General features: G+C 45.7%; 1 protein-coding gene across 2 annotated transcripts in view; it reads left to right on the top strand.

Moving 5' to 3' along the window:
* SIGIRR (single Ig and TIR domain containing) overlaps positions 1 to 21256 on the top strand; it is a 135433-nt gene that overhangs the window by 71843 nt on the left and 42334 nt on the right. For both annotated transcript variants that reach the window (XM_078682722.1, XM_078682721.1), the window contains exons 5-6: positions 19686 to 19826; positions 20784 to 20927. In XM_078682722.1, the coding sequence (XP_078538848.1) occupies positions 19686 to 19826; positions 20784 to 20927 (285 nt within the window). The remainder of the gene's footprint in view (positions 1 to 19685; positions 19827 to 20783; positions 20928 to 21256) is intronic.

Raw genomic sequence — 21256 nt, 5'->3', positions numbered from 1 at the left:
ATGCTAGAGGCCCGAGCAATAAAGGCCTCAAAGGGGGTGAGAGCTCTAGTAGCGGCGTCGCGTACAGCAGGGGAAAGCGCCCAGTGGAGAAGCTGGGCATGATGGTATCGTTCCGTCGGCAGGACCTCATAGTCCCGTCTGCAGTTGTCAAATGTTAGCGGGGCTACTCCATGAAACAGGTGGGTGAGGGCAAAACAGCCCCCCTTCCTCCAGACGTCAAAGGGTCCCTCAAATTGGGCAGGCGGGAAGGCAGGATTGAAATGGATGGGCGTAAATGGGGAGGGGAACGTTGTCCACCTCTCATCCCCGGCGAGTGAATCCCACACCTTCAAGGTGGTACCCGTGGGAGTGCTGATGTACGCATTCTTGGGCCTGTCCCTCTTGGGCTTCCACGCCAGATTCCATATCGACCTCCCCGCCACACTCCTGTCCATATGGAGCCAGTGCTTTTCTGACATCGGTTGAGACCACTCTACCAGTACTCGAAGCTGCGCCGCCTTATAGTAGAGAAGCATATCAGGAAGGCCGACTCCCCCCTCCTCCCGCGGGCGCCTAAGTGCGTCAAAGGAAAAGCGAGCCCTTCCTCCCTGCCAAATAAAGCGGAGCATGAGGGTTTTTACACTGCGAAAGAAGTCGGTATCCACCACAATGGGGAGCGCCTGGAATAAATATAGCAGCTTGGGGAGAAGTGTCATTTTAATCGCGTGTATCCGCCCCAGCCACGAGATATAAAGAGGCAGCCAACGCCTCAGATCGGAGCGGATACGCGCCAGCAGGGGGGGAAGTTGGCGGCGTACAGTTTCCCCACCGTGGGAGTAAGGTGGATCCCCAGGTACAGAAGGGAAGAAAGGGTCCATGGCAGGGGAGACAGCGGGCGAAGGCGGTCCACCTCCGCCAGGGAGAGCGTAAGGTTCAAAATAAAGGACGTGTCGTAGTTGACCTTAAAGCCCGCCAGTTCAGTTTGGACCGGGGGTAGGGAGCGTGCAGGATCTGATAAAGAGAGCAAGACGTCATCTGCAAATAACGAGATTTTATGTTGTTTAACCGTGAAAGGCAGTCCCCGGATGTCAGGGTGTTCCCGCACCGCCATCGCCAGCGGCTCTATACTCGGGGCAAAGAGCAGGGGTGAAAGCGGGCACCCCTGCCTCGTGCCACGGGAGTGGGGGAAGAAGGCCGACAGGTGACCGTTGACCGAGACTCTGGAGCGAGGGCAGCTATAGTTCGCACGTATCATGGATACAAACTTGGACGAAAAGCCAAAAGCTGTTAGGGTCTGGAAAAGGAATCTCCGGTCCACCCGATCAAAGGCCTTTTCCGCGTCCAACCCCACCAATACCGCTGGGACACGGAAGCGGTAGCCTTTTCAATAAGGTGGACCACACGGCGAGTGTTATTGTGGGTCTGGCGCCCCTTAATGATTCCGGATTGGTCGGGGTGGATGAGAGTGGGCATGAGATCCTGTAACCTAGCTGCCAATATGGACGAGTATAATTTGGCGTCTATATTCAGCAGGGCCATAGGCCTATAGGAGGCACATTTTGTAGGGTCCTTCCCTGGCTTGGGGATAACCGATACAACGGCCTCTGCCATGGAGCCCGTGGTCGTGCCCGATTCCGCCATGGCATTGAAGAGGAGCACCAGATGGTCACATACCTCTGCTGCAAAGGTCCGATAAAAGAGTGCCGTATAGCCGTCTGCCCCGGGTGCCTTATTGGGTTTCAGGGCTTTGATCGCCGTCAGAACCTCCTCCCTGGTGAAGGGGGCCTCAAGCAAGTCGTTCCACTCGGGAGAGACGTGAGGGAGTGGAAGTGCAGTAAGATAGTCACGCTGGGCCGCAGGGTCTAGGGAATCGCCCGAGTACAGCGCAGCATAGAACTCTCCAAAAAGTTCTGCCTTTTCCTCATCACGATGGTGCAGGTCACCCCCGGGGTCCTGGATACCGCCTATATACTCCTTCTCCCGTTTGTCCCTCAACTGGCGCGCTAGGTGCTTCCCAATCTTGTTACCCTGTGAGTAGGAGAGACGGCGCAATTTCAGGAGAGTGAATTCCGCTCTATTATTATAATGGGACCTGAGTTTACCCCGAACCAATGTCAGCGAGCGGAGCGTCTGTCCGGTGGGATTCTGTTTATGTGTCTATCCCAACCTGGCCAGTTCGTCCTCCAACCCTTCTCTCTCCACCTGCCGCTGCCTATTAATAGCCGCGTTGAGGGCTAAGCAACTACCCATGATCGACGCCTTAAAGGCATCCCAAGTGACAAAAATCGAGGTGTCCTGGACAGGGTTAAGGTAAAGAAATTTGCGGATCGCTGCCCGCAGGGCTCTACAGGAGGGGTCGTCTCTGACCAAGGAGGCTGGGAAATACCACTTGCGCGTTCCCGTACCATCCGGAGCCCAATGAAAACAGAGGGTCAGTAGGCTATGATCGGAGACCGAAAGGGGGAAGATCCTGGCATCGCTCAGGGCTCCCCGCAGGGACTGGCTCAGAAACCCATAGTCCAGGCGGGAATAAGACTGATGGACATGTGAATAGTAAGTGTAGTCCCGGGCGAGGGGATGAAGGGCCCGCCACCCGTCAACCAGCCCACAGTCCGCAAACCGCCCATGTGTCTCAGCCGAACAGACTCCTGCTTCAGCCCTCTGGGGACGAGAGCAGTCCAGCTCACGGTCCCACACTAGGTTAAAATCCCCCAGTACAAAAAGTGCCCCCTCAACAAAGTCCTCCACCGTAGTCAGTAAGTCTTGGAGGAACTTATTTTGACCTGCATTGGGAGCGTATAGGACTAGAAAGGTGCACAATCTACCACGGAGCACCCCCTTGACCAAGATCCATCTACCCTCCTTATCGTTCCTAACCCCCAACGGCTGAAATCGCACTGCTGAACGGAACATAAGAGCCACCCCTCTGTGCTTAGTGTGGGCAGAGGATCTATATATCAGCGGATACTGTCTATGCTTGAGGCGGGACTCGTCCTTCCTCGCCAGATGCTTTTCTTGGAGGCCCACCACATCCAAATCATGATCAAGAATATATTTCCACACCTTCTGCCTCTTTTGAGGGAAATTCAGCCCCTTCACGTTCCATGTACCAACAGTGACCGGCATGACAGATAAGTACTCTCACTCAGCTCAGCGTCCCTCCTCCCTATACCCGACACACACCACTCCATCCAGCACCCCTGGAACCTTAACAAACCCAAACCCCCCCAACCCCCTCCCTCAGATCCCCCACACCCGGAGACTGCAGGAGCAGAAGCAAACCTCGTCACACATTCTCACTACCACCACCACCTCCCCTCCCCCTCCCTCCAACTCCCCCCCCAAACGCGCACCCCCCTCCCCTCCTTCAGGTCTGGAGAGCCTCAACAGGAGTGCCTCCCCCACCGGTAACTGTAAAAGCCCCGAGGGGGCAACGTAAAGGGGAAAAAAATCAAGAAGAAAGGGCCACCATAAGGGCGGCTTCAGCAGCCCACAGCGGGCCGCGGGTGAGACACCAGTCAATGTCCCATTCAGTTCCCGGACCGGGGTGTCTTCTCCAAAAGTACATAATTACCCACGGTACCTGAGCGGAGGGGGGTGGTCCCTCCGACGCCTATCAGCCTTCCCTGCAGGATCATGCCGCTCCCGAGCTGCTCTGCGATAGCGACTCCGTTGCACTCACCACCGAAGCCACTGCTCCGACTCTCTCTTGCTGGCTGGCCGAGGGATCCGGCCTACTGTGCATCGTCGGGCGCCCCACTCTCTGCCAGGAAGACGAACGGCGGCGCCGCCGCGCCGGTGATCGATCCGCCCCTGGGGAGGGGGCAGTGTCGTCCAGGCCCAGTAACTCCCCGGCCGCCTGCAGCGATCGAACCTGGACCAGTCTGTTCTGCCAGCGGAAGATAAGGCGAAAGGGATGACCCCAGGAGTACGCCACACTCTGTTTCCTCAGGTAGGTTGTCACAGGTTTAAAGGTGCGCCTCTTTTGTAGCATTGATGCAGCCAAATCCTGGAAGAGTTGGGTACGATGCTCTCTGAACTGCAATCCCTCTCGCCTTCCGAAGTATGCGTTCTTTAAGCAAAAAGTCGTGAATGCAGACCAAAATGTCCGGGGGTGGAGCCCCCGTGCCTCTCAGTAGCCCAACTCTATGCACCCTGTCCATTCTAATCTCATGCAGGTCTTCTTCACCCAGGATCTGCAAAAAAAGTGCCTCCACATATCCACGCAAGTCCCCCGCTTCTCCTCCCCAGGGCACCGCGCGTATGCGGATGTTATTTCGGCGAGAACGGTTCTCCAAGTCCTCCGCGTGGGCCTGTAGATCCAAGTTTTGCTCCGTCAGCCTGATCACATCTTGTTGGAGCTGATGCACGTCCTCTGCCGTGCCCAGATCGTTCTCTTCCAGCGTCGCGACCCTCTCGCCAATGCCATCGACATCCCTTCTCACCTCCCTGAGGTCCGAGGCGAGCTGAGATCGAAGCTCCGAGATGTCCTCCTTAATGGCCGAAAAGAGTTCTAGCATGAAGGCTTTGGTGGCCGGAGCCTCATCATCCCGCAGCCGGGGGGACGAGCCGGAGCTGGTGCTTGGGGATGTCGTCGCCTGCGATCCCTTCAGAGGCCCCTCTTTGCCGGGTTTGTCCTTGCGATTTCTTTGAGCCATCGCGATCTGACCAGTCGCTGGCGCCTGCTGGTGAGCCCTTTCCAACGATGGCGATCCCCCTCCAGTCGCGCCAGAGGGTCCGCCGCAACCCCGAGGCCTCGTGCAGCTCTCAATCGCACCCCAGAGGGCCCACGGTGCTCCCCTCCTTGTCGCTACCAGGGCCAGGCGACCCCTCTCTGCTCTTCTCCGGCAGCTCAGGCCACACCAAGCGCGGATCCGCGTGTTCCGCGCCTCCTTTAGCGGGAGAGGGGCATCACCTCCTCGGGCCGCACTCAAATGCCCCGGCCCACTTGTGTGCGAGGCCGCAGTTAGGCAGCCTGTGGCTCACCGCTAGTAGGCCGCCACCGGGGGCCGTCCCAAATATGGGCCGCCGGCAGTTCTAGGTTTAGGGAGCCCCCAGCTGAGCTCCTCGCTCCTCAGTGCAGGCCAGGGGCGGGCGCCGCTCCCGTCACTCTTCTGGCCGCGACGGCCGCACCTCAGGAGGCCGGATGGCTGAAAGCGCTTCCCGGTGCCAGGCCGCAGATCTTGGGGCTCGTGTGGTCCGGGAAGCCCGTCTCGTCCCTCGGCCCAGCTGGACTTCGCTCCGGGGCAGCAGTCAGGCAGCCCGCGGTCCACCACTAGCAGGCCGCCACCGGGGGCCGTCCCAGATATGGGCCGCCGGCGGTTCTAGGAGTAGGGAACCCCCAGCAGAGCCCCTCGCTCCTCAGCGCAGGCCAGGGGCGGGCGCCGCTCCCGTCACTCTTCCGTTCGCGATCGGGCGCACCTCAGGACTCGGGCTCGCGTGATCCGGGAGGCCCGTCCCGTCCCTCGGCTCAGCTGGACTTCGCTCCGGGGCCTCTCCGGATAACCCAGTCACTCACCCCCAGCGAGGCTGGACCTCCGAACGCCGAGGGTGCAACTGGCTTCTGTCCCGGTGATCGGCTCCGCAGCTGCGCAGCCGGGCGGCCCCTCCTCCGCACTGCCGCACGCAAGTCCCCTGCTTCACTAGTCCGCCACGCCACAGGCCCAGCGCCGATGCGGGGCCAGTCTGCCACTCTTGGAGCCGCGGGTCGCGCTCAGAGCACCCCAGAGATTCCGGGAGCGTCGCGCTAGGACTAGAGCCGTCGGCAGGGTCCAGGGAAGGCACTGGGCAAGGCTAAGCAGATCACGGCGGAGGAGGGACAGAAAGCACGTCCTACTCCGTCGCCATCTTGGACATGCCCCCCCCAATTGTTCTTTTTGCATGTATAGTGAGGTGGCATAACTCCGAATCCATCTTGCACATGTTTATATGAGTAGTTAGACTAATTTTGAGTCATAAGTTTTATTAAGGTGAATGAGATTCTGATGCTGTCTGGTCGAGAGGTCATTTTGTAAAAGTCAGTCATTTGAATTATGTCAGCCTCATTTTCTGTTAAAATTAACACTACACGCAATACGACTTCAACCATGCCCCAGAGCAGATACCTTTTTGCCTGAAAAATTCAAGTTACTCTCACTTGAGGAGACAATAACCAGATCATCAGTAATCAATTTGGGAAATAATGCATCCTCATCTGAGATTAAAGTCAAATACTGCTTCATGACTGTTCAGAACAGGAATAGCCACAATTACCTTAAGCTTAATGCTAACAAGACCAAGCTCCTCTGGAACACATCCTGTGGGACACTTCCCTCTGGAACTAGATTCTATGTGCATGGGACTTCCCACTACATTTGTGGAAATAGTCAAATCCGTGGGTGGTTCAACTTGAAATTATACTCGACTGCACCAGCACAAGTGAATGCAGTAGCCTCTAGTTGTCTTCTTCATTTTCAGACTAGTAAGGATTCTGCCTTTTATCTTTAAAAATATTTAATAAGAAACCTGGCCTCAGGTTTCTTATTAAGGATTGGCTGTTGCAATAGCTTTCATTTTAGCCTTCCGGTCTAGCTCCTGGCAGTGTTACAAAGGACAGAGAAGTTTATGGCGACAGCGACTTGTGATTTGTGTTATTATGATCACGTATCAAAGGCTCGTAGAAACCTGCATGGTTTCCTATTGAACTGGGTACCCAGTGCAAGTGTCTATGTATAGCTGTTGTGTCCTGCATCTTTCCTAGTGCGTCTTGGCAGACTGAAATTGGCTGGATGGGTACACAATACCGCAGTAGTTCACTAAGGGTACAGGATACATTGGAATGGTCTCTAGCAGAAGAAGAAAGACATTAAAATGCTACAACTGCTAGTATGCCCTCGGTTCAAATTAGCCACAAAAGGTGGCAGAGCATTTTCAGTTTTGCTGCCAAAAATCTGGAATGAATTACCTGAAGCCCTGCGTAGGGATGGTAACAGGCTTCACTTCAGGAAAACTCTAAAAACCATTCTGTTTAAGGCAGCGTTGAATTTAGTTTAGTCTGCTCCTCCCTCCAATGTTGATTAGGCTGTTATGTTTTTTATGGTCAAAGCGCCTTGAGACCTGCCGGTGAGTTGGCGCTATACAAGCACATATTAACAATAACAATAACAATAACAAAATGGCCAGGAGTGATGAGAAAGTCCGGGATAACCCAATGACGTGGGGTGGAGAACATGCCACTGGATTTAAGCTAGGCTGGCTATTTGGGGTGATACCCCTAAATCGGTCCCAGGATGCTTGTTTCCGGTCCAGGGAGGACATGGCCTGGCTGTTCGGCCTGGACTGTTCCTATGTGGAGCAGAGTGAAGACTAATTTACATATGACTGGGTTTAAACTGGAATGTCATGAGAAGTAAAACAAGCATTTGCAATGCGATCAGTCTCACCTTTGGGACCTTATATGTAATCAGCTATGCAGCACATTAGCCTGGGTGCTGAAGCATCTCCTGTTATTTAACATGGAGGGAAAAGAAGCACCAAACTGCATGACACGTAGTAGCGGCTCCTCATGGGAGTGCTGTGGGGCGGGGGAGGGGCAGGGTGGGGTTGGTAAACTCCGGCTTATGGCCGAATGGAGTTAAGAAAATAAATAAAATGAATTAAAACTAATTACATTGCGACCGCCGCAACGCCAATCGCGATGCAGCACGCACAATGTAATTTGTTTTATTTATTCATTTAATTAACTCCATTCGGCCGTAAGCTAAAGTTTACTACCCCCACCCTGCCCTTCCCCCGCCCCGCCCCACCGCCCGCAGCACTCCCACGAGGGTGACACGCCAGGTATGGGAACACATGGAGAGAAATATTGCCTTTCAGCTGGAAATGATATAGTCCAAAGCTCTGTTTTCAATATAAAATCAGGGTCTTCGGTGATCATATCACTGAAAAATGCAAGATTTAAAAAAAATATTTTTGTCTACGGGTGCTCGTGGAAGACCATTTCATGGACTGGAATCTAGAGAATGCTAAAGTGATTCTGGTATTTTACTAACCTGTGCTGGTCGTTTTCTATCAAGAAAGTTAAATAGGGGAAGTTGCCAGAAAAATAAAAAAAAGAAAGTCCCTCAGCAGATAGCAATTCTGGTATTTTACTGACCTCTACTGGTCGTTTTCTATCAAGACAGTTAAATAGAGGCAGTTGAACAGAAAAGTCCATACGTGAAAGCAGACCAGTCCTGGGGCTGATCTCCAGAGCCCATAAAGTACATACACATATAAGCATATACTAAAATATATATAAGAGGTCTTGAATGCTCGACCTAAAAACGATAGATTTAGACCCAGATCTCTGTACCGGGGTGAATGTTTGACATTGTTCAACATTCTGTCCATCAATTGTTCTATTCCCAGCACATGTCACCTGCCAACACATTAGCTTCCACACAAATGTTTTCACTAAGCTTTCTACAGTAGCTCTCTTGATGTAAGTCTCATCCCCTCCATGATGGTTTCCAGAAGTAAAATATGTGTGTGTTTAAGTAGCCTCTTGCCCTGTGTTTTCAGAAATGTCCGCAGGGAATGAAAGTTTTGTTTGTTTCAGTGACTGGAGCATATGGCACTTTCACGTTCACTGAGTGGGTAGCTAGCTGCTTTCCAGATAAGCTTTTAATCACTGTAACCACAGCTGTGTAATGTTAACCTCGCTGCTCTGAGATCTTGGCCAAAATCGACTGTAAGGCTGCATTTACATCTGTAAAAAGGTGACAAGTTCTAATAACAAATAATGGCACAACATTGTTGCTGGTTATGGGGCTTACACAATTTAATGGTAGGGCGTATTACAGAAGAATTGTACACAGACCAAAGCGGGAGCAGTTAAACAGCAGCTAATAGGTAGTGTTTTTTTTATTACCAGTGCACTGATCAACACTTATTATCTGGCTAGAATCTGGTTGTGTGCAAGAGAGTTAAACTCAGAGAAATGTGCTGTATTTTTTTTCAGGCAGGCCATGGTCGTTCTTTCTTTTAAGCGTCCAGTGGGTTTTTTTGTTGACGTTTTTTGATATTAACAATTGTTTTTGCTAATTAACCGGGGTGCGGGCAATTTTTCTAGAATAGAAAAATATGCTCTGGAGGATGTGTCGGTTTCATAAATTAAAAACACACTAAAACTATTGCCTTAAAGTAGCACTTGCTGAAACCCAGGCACATAACGCGCGGAGATAAAGCAGCTGTGCACAAAACATCTAACGCTATGTTCTTCTTCCTTTATTTTAAAGCGCAGCGTGATGGCCAACTCTGTTTGCCGAATTTTGTTCATATAAAGTTTCTGCTACAGCGCTCTAGAGCTTGGACCCTTGATAGTGCGCTTTAAAATAAGATTAATAACAAGCTAAAAACTTGTTCCAGCTTGGATTGGCTGTCAAATCTGAAACTCTTCAATGCCACACCCTCTTTCAATGACATTTTGCTTCAGCCTGGGAGCCATGCGCTTGCGTCCTTTGTTTACATACAACAGAAGACTTGACGCTGCAGAAGGGCACAGTTCAAGCTTCCAGCTTCTTGTCACACTCATAAGTTGTATTGTGAAATGCACCCAGGGAGATGCTGGCTTTTACGTACACACATACTACCTTCCTGTACCTCCTCGTGCTGTGCACTGGTCCACCTCTCGCCCACCCCTCTGGGTGCCACTCCCACTTGTCTCTGGCTCTCTCATGCACTTTTCCCTCCTCTCTCATATTGGTTCACTTCAGGTATTCGAGCACAGTTTCTTTCATGTGCCTTTTCACGATTACCATCTCTCAAACCCTCGCTTGCCTCCTCTTTTTGGGGTGTCTTCTGCGTTCACAGCTTCACCCTCTTTATGCATCTGTGGCCTGCTCTCCCCTTCTTTCTTCCGTTTCAAAAAACACTTTCTGCTCCTCTGTCTGGATTGCATTCACCACTTCATGCACAAAATACCTATCCCTCTCTATCTTCCTTTCTTTCTGTTCTGTGCAGCTATCACCCCTATCTTTTCCCCATGCCACATAAGTCCACTACACAAATACACTACACACCAAACAATTCCACCCCACATAATGCCACAACTAACAATTTAACACACATAATTCCACTCCAAACCACATACATTCATTCCACTTCAAACTAAAACTCATGGAAAAAGACTTTGTCATTTACGCCAATAGCTCTAACTCGTGTCTTCACATTGCCCTCGGAGCGTGTTCGTACCAAATTAGCCTCAAAGCAAAGTGCCACTGTGTATTTTAAAAGCAAGAGTGCATTTACTGTAAGTTCGGTACGGACCTTCCATCATTATGCAGACTGAGGGCGACAGCCAGCACATCTTATAACGTAATACTTTACCAGGACTATTGGGAGATGACTCTGGTAAAGGAACACTTCGTGATGTCTATATTGCAGTCTAGAATGTTACCTCATAAAATAGCCACGCAATTGAGTGCACATTTTCTCATTTATTGTAAACTCAACCAGCCTTTAACTCCTTTCTGTCTTCCAGTTCCAGCTGGACATTTTTCACACACACCCCCAGACTCCGCACCCTCTGACTTTTATCCAAATGTATCTGAGATGTTTACTGGGTTAGTTTTCTCAGGTCGTGAGGTGTTAACTGTGTTGGTTTGCTGAGGTGATGAGAACCGGCTTTGTATTGTTTTGATCTTTTGACAATGTCTCGTGCTCCACCCCTTTTTAAAAGATTAACTCCTTTTAATTTTCAGTCCATACTCCACAGTCAAACATACCTTATTGGCCAGCGATATAACCGCATCTTTTTTAGGGTTATCCTAAGTCTTAGGTCCTTGACCATGCATAAGTACGTCATGTAGTCCTGCTTTTAAGTCGGGCTAGAGATAGCTTTAGCAGTTTTGATTACCTGTTTTCAAGAAGATGCCGTAATAAAAATACTTACATATATACAGGCTTTCGGACAGTACTCTTCGTCCTTAGGCTATTTCAGTGTCATTCACAATTTATGTCCACCTACCATAAAAAATAAAATGGAGTAAAAGGTCAGCTAAACTTTATTGGCTGCCTTACACTGCAAGTGATGACATTTATCATCACAACATGTCCACAGGTTATTTATTTGTCTTTTCTAACATATGCCAGCCACCTTTTGGCAACAGGCTTTGGCCTTTTTTACTATTAAGGTTTGATTTGTCTTGCATAGGCTGGCAAAAAAAGCAAAATAAAAACTATGCCACAGTTTCCAAAGACAAACCTATTGACTATAGTAGCGCTTGTTTTCTTTACATTCTGGGAACCATCTGTAACCATGCTTAACCCATTAAAAAGTCAGCACAACCAGTCACAGAAACAAATAATAAGTCTTGACTGTAGGGGAGATACTTACTCCTGGATCTGATAAACTTTGGAGCCACATCTTTAGAGAATAGTTTCCAGCATTGAAGAACATTTTCAATGTGTGTCCACTTGGCTTGTGTTTCCTGTTTTCAGGAGTGATTGGTTTATTTAGTCCAGGTTGTTCTTTCCATTCCGGATCTTGTTCTCTTGTTAGTTCCATTTTAAAATCAATGACATGGGGACATTAATTCAAACAACAAAGTGGGGTAGATGGGCTACTTATGTGTTAATAAAAAATATAAAAAGAACTGTTTAATTACCTTTGACCCTCAGAGGCGCTTATAGCGACACTGCCTGGATAATAACTTTATGTGACGTTTCTGTCTTCCGTGAATGTCTTAGTTATCTGACAACTTTTAAGTCCTCAGCAATTTGCATGATGGATCTTGCAGGCTCACTCTTATAGCGAACACAAAGTCTCATCATGCAAAGTTCTCTTGGCTTCAAAGTCAGGATTGCCGTAGTTGCCCCTTCTGATACTGTATCATCTAACAGACATTGGGATACCGAAGCGATAGGGTTATGTGGTCACTCTTCCCAATTCATAAACATGAACAGTTAAACAGCAGCTAATAGGTAGTGTTTTTTTTATTACCAGTGCACTGATCAACACTTATTATCTGGCTAGAATCTGGTTGTGTGCAAGAGGGTTAAACTCAGAGAAATGTGCTGTATTTTTTTCAGGCAGGCCATGGTCGTTCTTTCTTTTAAGCGTCCTGTGGGTTTTTTTGTTGACGTTTTTTGATATTAACAATTGGTTTTTTTTTGTCCATAGCCTGTGCAAGGATTTTGCTAATTAACCGGGGTAAGGCAATTTTTCTAGAATAGAAAAATATGCTCTGGAGGATGTGTCGGTTTCATAAATTAGAAACACACTAAAACTATTGCCTTAAAGTAGCACTTGCTGAAACCCAGGCACATAACGCACGGAGATAAAGCAGCTGTGCACAAAACATCTAACGCTATGTTCTTCTTCCTTTATTTTAAAGCGCAGCATGATGGCCAACTGCAGGGGCGGCTCTAGGCTCATGGCGGCCCTGGGCAGGGAGCGTAGGAAGGGGCCCCGGAAGAGGGGGTCCGGGCGGTTCGGAGCCCCCCCCCCCCCCGGAGCACAGGAAGGTGTTACAGAGGCCACCAAATCCCTGCCAGGGGCCGCCACGCAAATATGTATCCATCCTCAGAGGATTATTATATTAAGGATATATATTGGCGTGGAGGCCCCTGGGGTTTGGCGGCCCTGTGCAGATGCACAGCTTGCACATGCCTAAGGCCACCCCTGCCAACTGTTTGCCGAATTTTGTTCATATAAAGTTTCTGCTACAGCGCTCTAGAGCTTGGACCCTTGATAGTGCGCTTTAAAATAAGATTAATAACAAGCTAAAAACTTGTTCCAGCTTGGATTGGCTGTCAAATCTGAAACTCTTCAATGCCACACCCTCTTTCAATGACATTTTGCTTCAGCCTGGGAGCCATGCGCTTGCGTCCTTTGTTTACATACAACAGAAGACTTGACGCTGCAGAAGGGCACAGTTCAAGCTTCCAGCTTCTTGTCACACTCATAAGTTGTATTGTGAAATGCACCCAGGGAGATGCTGGCTTTTACGTACACACATACTACCTTCCTGTACCTCCTCGTGATGTGCACTGGTCCACCTCTCGCCCACCCCTCTGGGTGCCACTCCCACTTGTCTCTGGCTCTCTCATGCACTTTTCCCTCCTCTCTCATATTGGTTCACTTCAGGTATTCGAGCACAGTTTCTTTCCTGTGCCTTTTCACGATTACCATCTCTCAAACCCTCGCTTGCCTCCTCTTTTTGGGGTGTCTTCTGCGTTCACAGCTTCACCCTCTTTATGCATCTGTGGCCTGCTCTCCCCTTCTTTCTTCCGTTTCAAAAAACACTTTCTGCTCCTCTGTCTGGATTGCATTCACCACTTCATGCACAAAATACCTATCCCTCTCTATCTTCCTTTCTTTCTGTTCTGTGCAGCTATCACCCCTATCTTTTCCCCATGCCACATAATTCCACTACACAAATACACTACACACCAAACAATTCCACCCCACATAATGCCACAACTAACAATTTAACACACATAATTCCACTCCAAACCACATACATTCATTCCACTTCAAACCAAAACTCATAGAAAAAGACTGTCATTTACGCCAATAGCTCTAACTCTCGCAAATGCAAGACTGATTACATTGCTTGTTCCATCTTTCTTCATGGTTCGGGCCAAAGCCCCAAATCATGCTTGAGTGCAGCTCAGGACCTGAATTTTCTAGATCCAGAGAGTCTCAGCTCATTTCTTGAGCTTGAAGGAGAAGTCCGAGATAACATAGAAATTGTTGAAATTCCTCAGCACATCAAATATTAGATAAATGACTAGGTTCGCTTCATAAATTGTCTTAAATGTCCCAGAAATGTGAAATAGTACACTGGAATCTGAGAAATGAACTGGTTCAGTTCTCTTTTGTTCCTGTGCTGCAGATCATTGACCACGTCAAGTTAACTTGAACACTGAATAACGCATAAGGCCAAACCCAAGAAATCTGTTAAAAATCTTTTGACAAATGTAGGTTGGTGTCTGCTAATCCCTCTGAAATCCAAGTTCTCCGTTAATCGCCTTTGTCCCTTATACCACCAAAAGTGAAACAAAAACAGTGGCTGGTTAACTAAAGGCCAGTGATTATTGAAATAAAAGGAAGACCATTAGAATCCCAAATGATGATTGATCAAATTGTTAGTTGACACTACCCAGGAATTACAGAAAAACAGATCACTACCAGTCACACACTTCCAAAGCAACATATTGCAGCATGCTGCTATTCTGTGCATGAACTGCCTGCTCCTTCTACAGCTTAGCTCTGTAATGACCTCGTGATATTTCTTTTATTTAAATTAACCCATGGCATTTCTCTTCTCTTTGTGCATTTTGGACAATAACTCATTGCATGATTCTTCATTAATTGGCTCATCTAATTCTTTGTTCCAGTCTTTAATTGTTTTATGCTTTAGCAAACATTTGGGTGCTTAGAGTCAATAGTATTGGGAGACAAATTTTCTGGCAATCACTTACTTTTGCTGTGCCTTTGCTACTGTACTCCATTTGTCATATTGTCTTTGACTTTAAGGGAAAACTTTGTTTGTAGGTGTTGGTATTGAAAATAATAGAACTTTGATTGTTCCATAAATGGTGTACCTCATTAAAGCTGTCTTGTTGAGCACTCTCCCACTTCCGGCTGTTCTAAAAAGCTACTGGCAACATTGGGTTACTCCTTAATGGATAGTTATTTTTTTTAATTTTGAGGATACAAGCTCATCCAGACCTGGTGTGCTGTAAACAGTATCACTAATTAAATCTTTTCAAAGAACTTTGCAGATTTATAAAACGTAATTGTAGGTTTATTTGTATCTATCTTTGTCTTATCTGGCAAATTTAAATTGTAATCCAATATACTTAATTGTATATGTCTGATAGTAACTAGAAATCAGGTAAGTCCCACACTCCATCTAATTTAGCTCTAACTAGTTAATTGTGAAAGTGTCTCACTATTTTACTGTTCTGATTAAGTTTACAAATAGATTATTTAACTTTTGGGATGTGAGCCATTAACAGTGGGTTCATAATGTATTGCGTAATAAAAAGAAATGTAGGATAGATTACCATTTTAATATCGTTCATCCACCTCACAACTGCCCTTCTGAATCTCCCTAATCTGTCCAATTCATTGATTATTTCAGAGGTTAATTTCCTAATTGAATTTGTGTTTGATATTATGTTATGGCCAAGCTCCTTCTAGGCATTTACCTTATTTGTAATTCCTACATATCATGCCTGCCATCTACTCCTTTACAATCTATATATTCATTTATATTGCTACATAAGTGACATTTGTTATTGCTGCCCTCTGTTTACATACATCTTTAATATAGAAAAACTCCATAGTGAATGGCAACTTAGCAGAACATGCATGTTCATGATATGTTATTTGAGGTTATTTTACATGGTATATTTAAGTGCACATCTACCGGAGCACCCTGGTGCTAACATACTCAACTTATAGCATGGAAAGCACACAGATCAAGAATCAGAATCACAAAATAACTACCTAATAGCTAAATAGGTGGGGTTTTTAGAAACTTCTTAAAATATATCGGGAACAATTCTTGTCAACACTTGTTATACACATTTTAAATGCAAAAAGTAAATTTTTATTATGGGTTTTCTCAGACACCCACCAAAAAGACTGAACAGAATAACTACACTTCATGGGCCTGTCTCGAAAATGTGATCGCTGGGACCATTTTTGCAAGATAGATCTTTCAACCTGCATGTTATAAATTGTATTTCTTGCTTGGAAATCTGAATGTTCTCTGTGGAGGCCCCAGAAAATAAAATGTAATTGTATGTTGTGGCATTACTGGGCATTCTCCTGCACGGTGCATCTGGCATTCAATCAACATCACTTATCTGATGCCCTTATGAGAGGTTTTATTGCCTGAGTCCATAGTTTGGTCATCACATGATATTGCTATTTGCAAGTTAAAGTTACAATTTTCATAGTAAACAGAAAAATGTGTATGCATTTTCAAAACCTGCAACAGCTTAATACGTATTATATTAACTGGTTGTACTGAACAGTCCTTCCACACTTAAAAACTCTATAGCCTGGTTCAACTGGGTCATATTCCTACGAGGAGCCGACACCATAACAACCAACAGCCTACTGAACTCAGGGAAAAAAAGCGAGATGTGGCTGTCGCTAGACAACTACCTGTCCTCTCATAAGCCACCCTGAACGTCCAGACTAGGCAACACTGCATAAACAACATGCATCACCTACTCTGCGACACAATGTGCCTCCTCTCTCTCTCTACTCTCTATATCTCTACACCTCTCTTTTCTCCTCACGCCACCAGGGGAGCGAAAAGACAATCAGACAGTCTGTAAGGGGCATGGGGGAAGCCTGAAGGATTGACGAGAAGAAGAAGAAGCAAGCATGAGAACATGAACAAACAGACACAAGCCAATCGAGACAATGCTTGCCCCCCCCTCCCCATCCCCCCCACCCCGGGGCGTGTCTTTTCCCACCCCCCCATGTGTTTCACTCTGCACCATGTAAATATGCTTTTTACTTTCAATAAAAAATTACCGAAATAAAAAAAAAACTCTATACAATGTGTGAGCTCTACCTTAAAATTTAAAGGTATGATCTCTGTTTTAAACTTGATTATAATGTATTCTGTTACTTCTACAAATTGCCTGGCTCATCTTTTAACTCGGTCAACATTTGATTAGGTGATCATGAGTAAAGTAGCAAGTTATCAGCAAATAAGGTCAGAGTTGTCTCCCAGTCATTTCAATAAGTCTCAAAAAAATCACTTGTGTTCCAAATTTGTATTGCCAAATTTCTGCATATAATGTAAAGAAGAATACACTGAGTAGGCATCCCTGCTGGGTTCCTTGCTGCTCATCAAGTTGTGCAGAGAGAGATCCACCCAGTATAACTAGTACTTCATCTAATCCCTCGTTTTAGGACAATGAAATCTGTCTATTATCTGTGTAAGGATTATTCTTTGGTGGATGTCCACCGGCTTCTTAAAACTGAATTTGTCAAAAATACCTCTCACATTTGCAAATTCGGATCATTTGGAATTAAAACCCCTTCCCAGCCTTAATCGATCCCTGCCCTATGGATTCTAATATGGTAAAGGATCTCAGCATCTATTTAGATTCCACTTTTATCCTTCATGAGCAAACCACAAAAGCAGTTAGTATTTATTTTATTACTGACCTTTAAAAAGTATGCTTTCTGTGGACCCTAGCTTTCATGTTTGTGTCATAAATAATCATGTTCAGTCTAGCATGGATTATTGCTGTTCAATCTATCTGGTTGCTCCAGCTAAGGTTCTCCAACATTTTCTGTTAGTGCAAAATGTTGCCACCCATCCGATAGTGCCAACACATCACTTCTATTGTGAGATCTTTGCATTGGCTGTATAATCATAGTACAGTTTATTTTTCAAATTCATGACAATCATCCATCAAGGCATTTCCCGAAACATCGCCCCATTTTAGTCTCCAAATTTTCATGGTTTATCCCTCCGAGAAATCTTAGATCTGCAGACCAGTTTGTATTGTCAATTCCTAAATATAGACTCTCTATAATTTTCAAAAAAGATTTTTTTTCGTAGCACCTAAAATGTGGAATTCTTTGCAGCTGCTTCTTCTCTTGAAATCCTGCCTTTTTTGGTTCGGAAAGTGCTGAACACATGACTTTTTAACAACTAAATGTATGAAATAAACTCAGAATTCTATCTGCCAACTTTGCTATATCACGTTAAGATATATATTTTTAGTAAAGTTATGAAGCTGAGCCCCCCAAACACCAAGAGGCAATGCATATGTGCACAAAATAAATGTACATTTCATAACATATAACAGAGGTCCCTGAGTTGCCATATAATACTAGCATTGATTGTATGAAAGGTCAAGGATAGCCATGTGTGTCGTTGTGAACCACATGACTTTCTAATTGGCCTTTAGAAGGCCTTTTTGTATCTCTAAATATTGCAGGGAGGCGGAACATTGCGAGCTTCTACTACGCCTATAGCTGCTATTAAATTCACTATATGGGTGTGTGGACTTCATTATTAACTGTGCTGTTCTTGTCCTCTAGTCATATGGAGATAAGCCTTCAAAAAAATGAGAAGGCATCTGTATATTTTCAATTTGCAATTCGTCAGTCAGTCAGGGCAAAGTGCATTGTGATTAAAGAGTTTTGAATGTATTCTGAATATTTTGAAGAAGATATGCCCTTCATTAACATATTTCGATCTGATCAAATTTCTCACTTTTGAGGAATATGCAGTGGAACAAAGATTTTCGGGGAGCAAAAGGCTGCTGAAGAAATCAAGCACATATTTATTTCTATTGCAATGGAGAGGCTAAAATGTGTACAACCCAAATACCAAACACATTTTCAGTATTACAAGGAATTTCAGCTTGTTAGGGCTAGTGCTTTGTACTTTGGTTGCTCTATGTCAATTACTTACTTATTAAAATATGATTCACAAAATCTATATATTTTAATATATGCACTATCAGTCTATTTGTGCTTCTGGGTCCACTGGAGTCCTAAATAAGTGAACTTTTGATTAAAATTGTGAGACCTGATTTACATTCTTTTTTGCACACGTAAGTGAATCTTAGGTATCAAAAACATGATATGCACCATTGATGACAGTACTTCTCCATAATATCGATAACAAAATATCACATGGAGAATATATCAAGGCATAAATAATGATAAAGGTAAGAAAATATAGGTAAGGCTAAGTTCACTATACTTAACTTTACATATATACATTGATGATATATATATCGTCATGGTGCGTAGATGTGAAGTTAACAATAGTAAATCTATAGTTAGCTCTTTGCACTTACCTTTACCACATTTTGATCCTTGTTAAGTAGACCTAGATATTTTGGCCCTTGAATGGTTGTGTCCCTAATATTCTGATATACAACCACTATTGACATTTCACAGAACCTGAATCGGAGGGTATTTTTTAGCACTGATATGGCATTTAGAATTGTGGAAATTCCACAAAGGACCTACATTTTCTACATTCGTAAGTTTAATGACTGTGAAATAAATTGGAAGTTTTCAAGGGCAGGTCAAGATGTGGACGATTAAAAGCCATTAAAGTTCTAACTTCCTATGTATTCATAAACAATCCTCAGGGTTTTTCCACCCTAGTGGAACACCTACATTTACTTCTAAAAACTGTTGGATAAGTGAACATTTGGAGTGGGAAATTGCCACAAGGACCCCCGATATGTTGAGGGAGTGTATAGTAAGGGACCTAAGGGACAAGAGTATGCAAATGCCCATTAAACCCCAGACAACCTACAGCCACTGCAGGCCTGGAAGTTAATGATTCATCGTAAATTACAGTAGAATTAGGGGGAGAATCTAAAAAATAAAAATTATTTGAAGGTTATAATTGTAAGCATAGAACTCATAATTATACTAATCTTTCACTGAATCAGGCCAAAATCTTGTGTTGGTCAGCCAACTAATTCACATAACTTTCTACGCATCAACACAAAACCCTGAAATTTGTTCAATCGTGCAGAGGAAGGGGGTAGGCTGAATCCTTTAGAGATCCTCCGTATTGCTCTTGGACCTGACTCTTTACAAGGGAGTTGTTCACATGGGGTGTGAAGGCAACCACATGTGATCATCCCAGAGAGATGCTTACATATAGCTCCTCCTTTGTGAGTGAATGATTTGCCTATTCACCATTGGTTTCTACTTGCCTTTGCAGAGCCAACTGGGCATGTGGCGGCTATCGTCTTCGCCCTGACGATTCTGGGCCTGCTGCTCATTGGTGGGCTTTTGTATGTGAAGTGCCGTTTGAATGCCAAGCTCTGGTACAGGAACAAGTATGGAGATGTGGAGATGAATGGTAAGTGACACGTGCCAAAGAATAATCTAAGTACATAAGTAATTGTGTGACACACCAGCAGGGTTTGCCTCTTGAAAGTACTTAATACATCTTTCACTATACCTCAGACCTGAATTGTACCACCACTGCTGTTCGACAACTGTCTGGAGGGACTTACTGGCTGCAATACCAGTCTGCTATGCCCTTGCTTTTCTTGTACTGGGGCAAGCACTGGGCACCACAGTTACGCTGCTGCACCTTCTGCAATAGTAGGGCTTACCCAGAGTGTGCCTTATCTCATGGGACTCACACACACAGTGTGTCATCCCATCTCCCTTTAAACTTTAGACAAGCTGAGAGCTTCAAAGATTCAATTCCAAGTGTGAATGGCAGTCTTGTGGCATATTGTTTGTTTCATGAAAGTGTCCCAGCACACCCAATCACTTTTATACATTTTTTAAAATGTACTGGAGACAAGGTGAAGAAACATGGATTTAAAGTTGAAATCGATCATCAGATCCCTCGTAATAAGGTCATTGTACTGCCTCATTCTATGGGTGAGTTTATCAGCAGCCATTTATTTAACCAACCCCAAATTCAAACGTAAGAGAAAAGTGGTGGCAATAGAGGTGGGCAGTTGGATCATTACAGTCAATTCTCTTGAATCTCCTGCAAGGAAGGGGCTGTAAGAGAACCAGCACGCCAGAGAGCAGGAGGCGAACTATCACCAAATCTAAATGGGTGTTTCTCTACCCCTGGGAACCTAACTATAACCTGGTTGTTTCCTTGCACCATGTGTGTCCTGTCAAGTGAAACACTCTTCTTTTTATCCTATTCCCAATATTTTTACAGACATCACCCCTGAGATTGCATTAATGCATTAGTGTATCACAAGTTTGAACCAAGGCTTTACTACTCATTCTTTACTCCTTCTTTCTCCACTCTGTGTTGGGGTGTCCTTTCTGTCCCATCCTGCAGATGGCAAGCTGTATGATGCATATGTCTCCTACTCTACTGCCTCCGATGACAAAAAATTTGCAAACTTCATCCTGAAGCCCCACCTGGAAAACCGCTATGGATACAAACTCTTCCTGGATGACAAAGACATCTTGCCAGGCTCGGGTAAGCCACACTCAACCACCGCTAAAATGTTCCCACTGCTGTTTGTGCCTCTTTAACACTGCAGGCCTCTGGGGATTGTTAGCCATACACAATCGCTTGGAGACCTTGATATCGACCACAAAAAGCGTTTTGGATACCGTGAGTTATGTGCAGATCATTGGGTTCTGTTTCTGTTGTTTATGAATTGATCCTTAGGTGGTGTTGATAATACACAGAACATTGGATTCCAGGTTAGAATTGCTATTTGTTGCACTCACACATACAGTGTTGGGTGATGTTTGTCTTGCACACATTAGTGGATTGTCTTGGTTACACATGCGGATCCCTGG

This window comes from Lissotriton helveticus, chromosome 3_1 (genome assembly GCF_964261635.1).
Source record: "Lissotriton helveticus chromosome 3_1, aLisHel1.1, whole genome shotgun sequence".
Lineage (NCBI taxonomy): Eukaryota > Metazoa > Chordata > Amphibia > Caudata > Salamandridae > Lissotriton > Lissotriton helveticus.
Note: the sequence above shows the minus strand (reverse complement) of the source record. Positions and strands in the feature narration are given on the sequence as shown.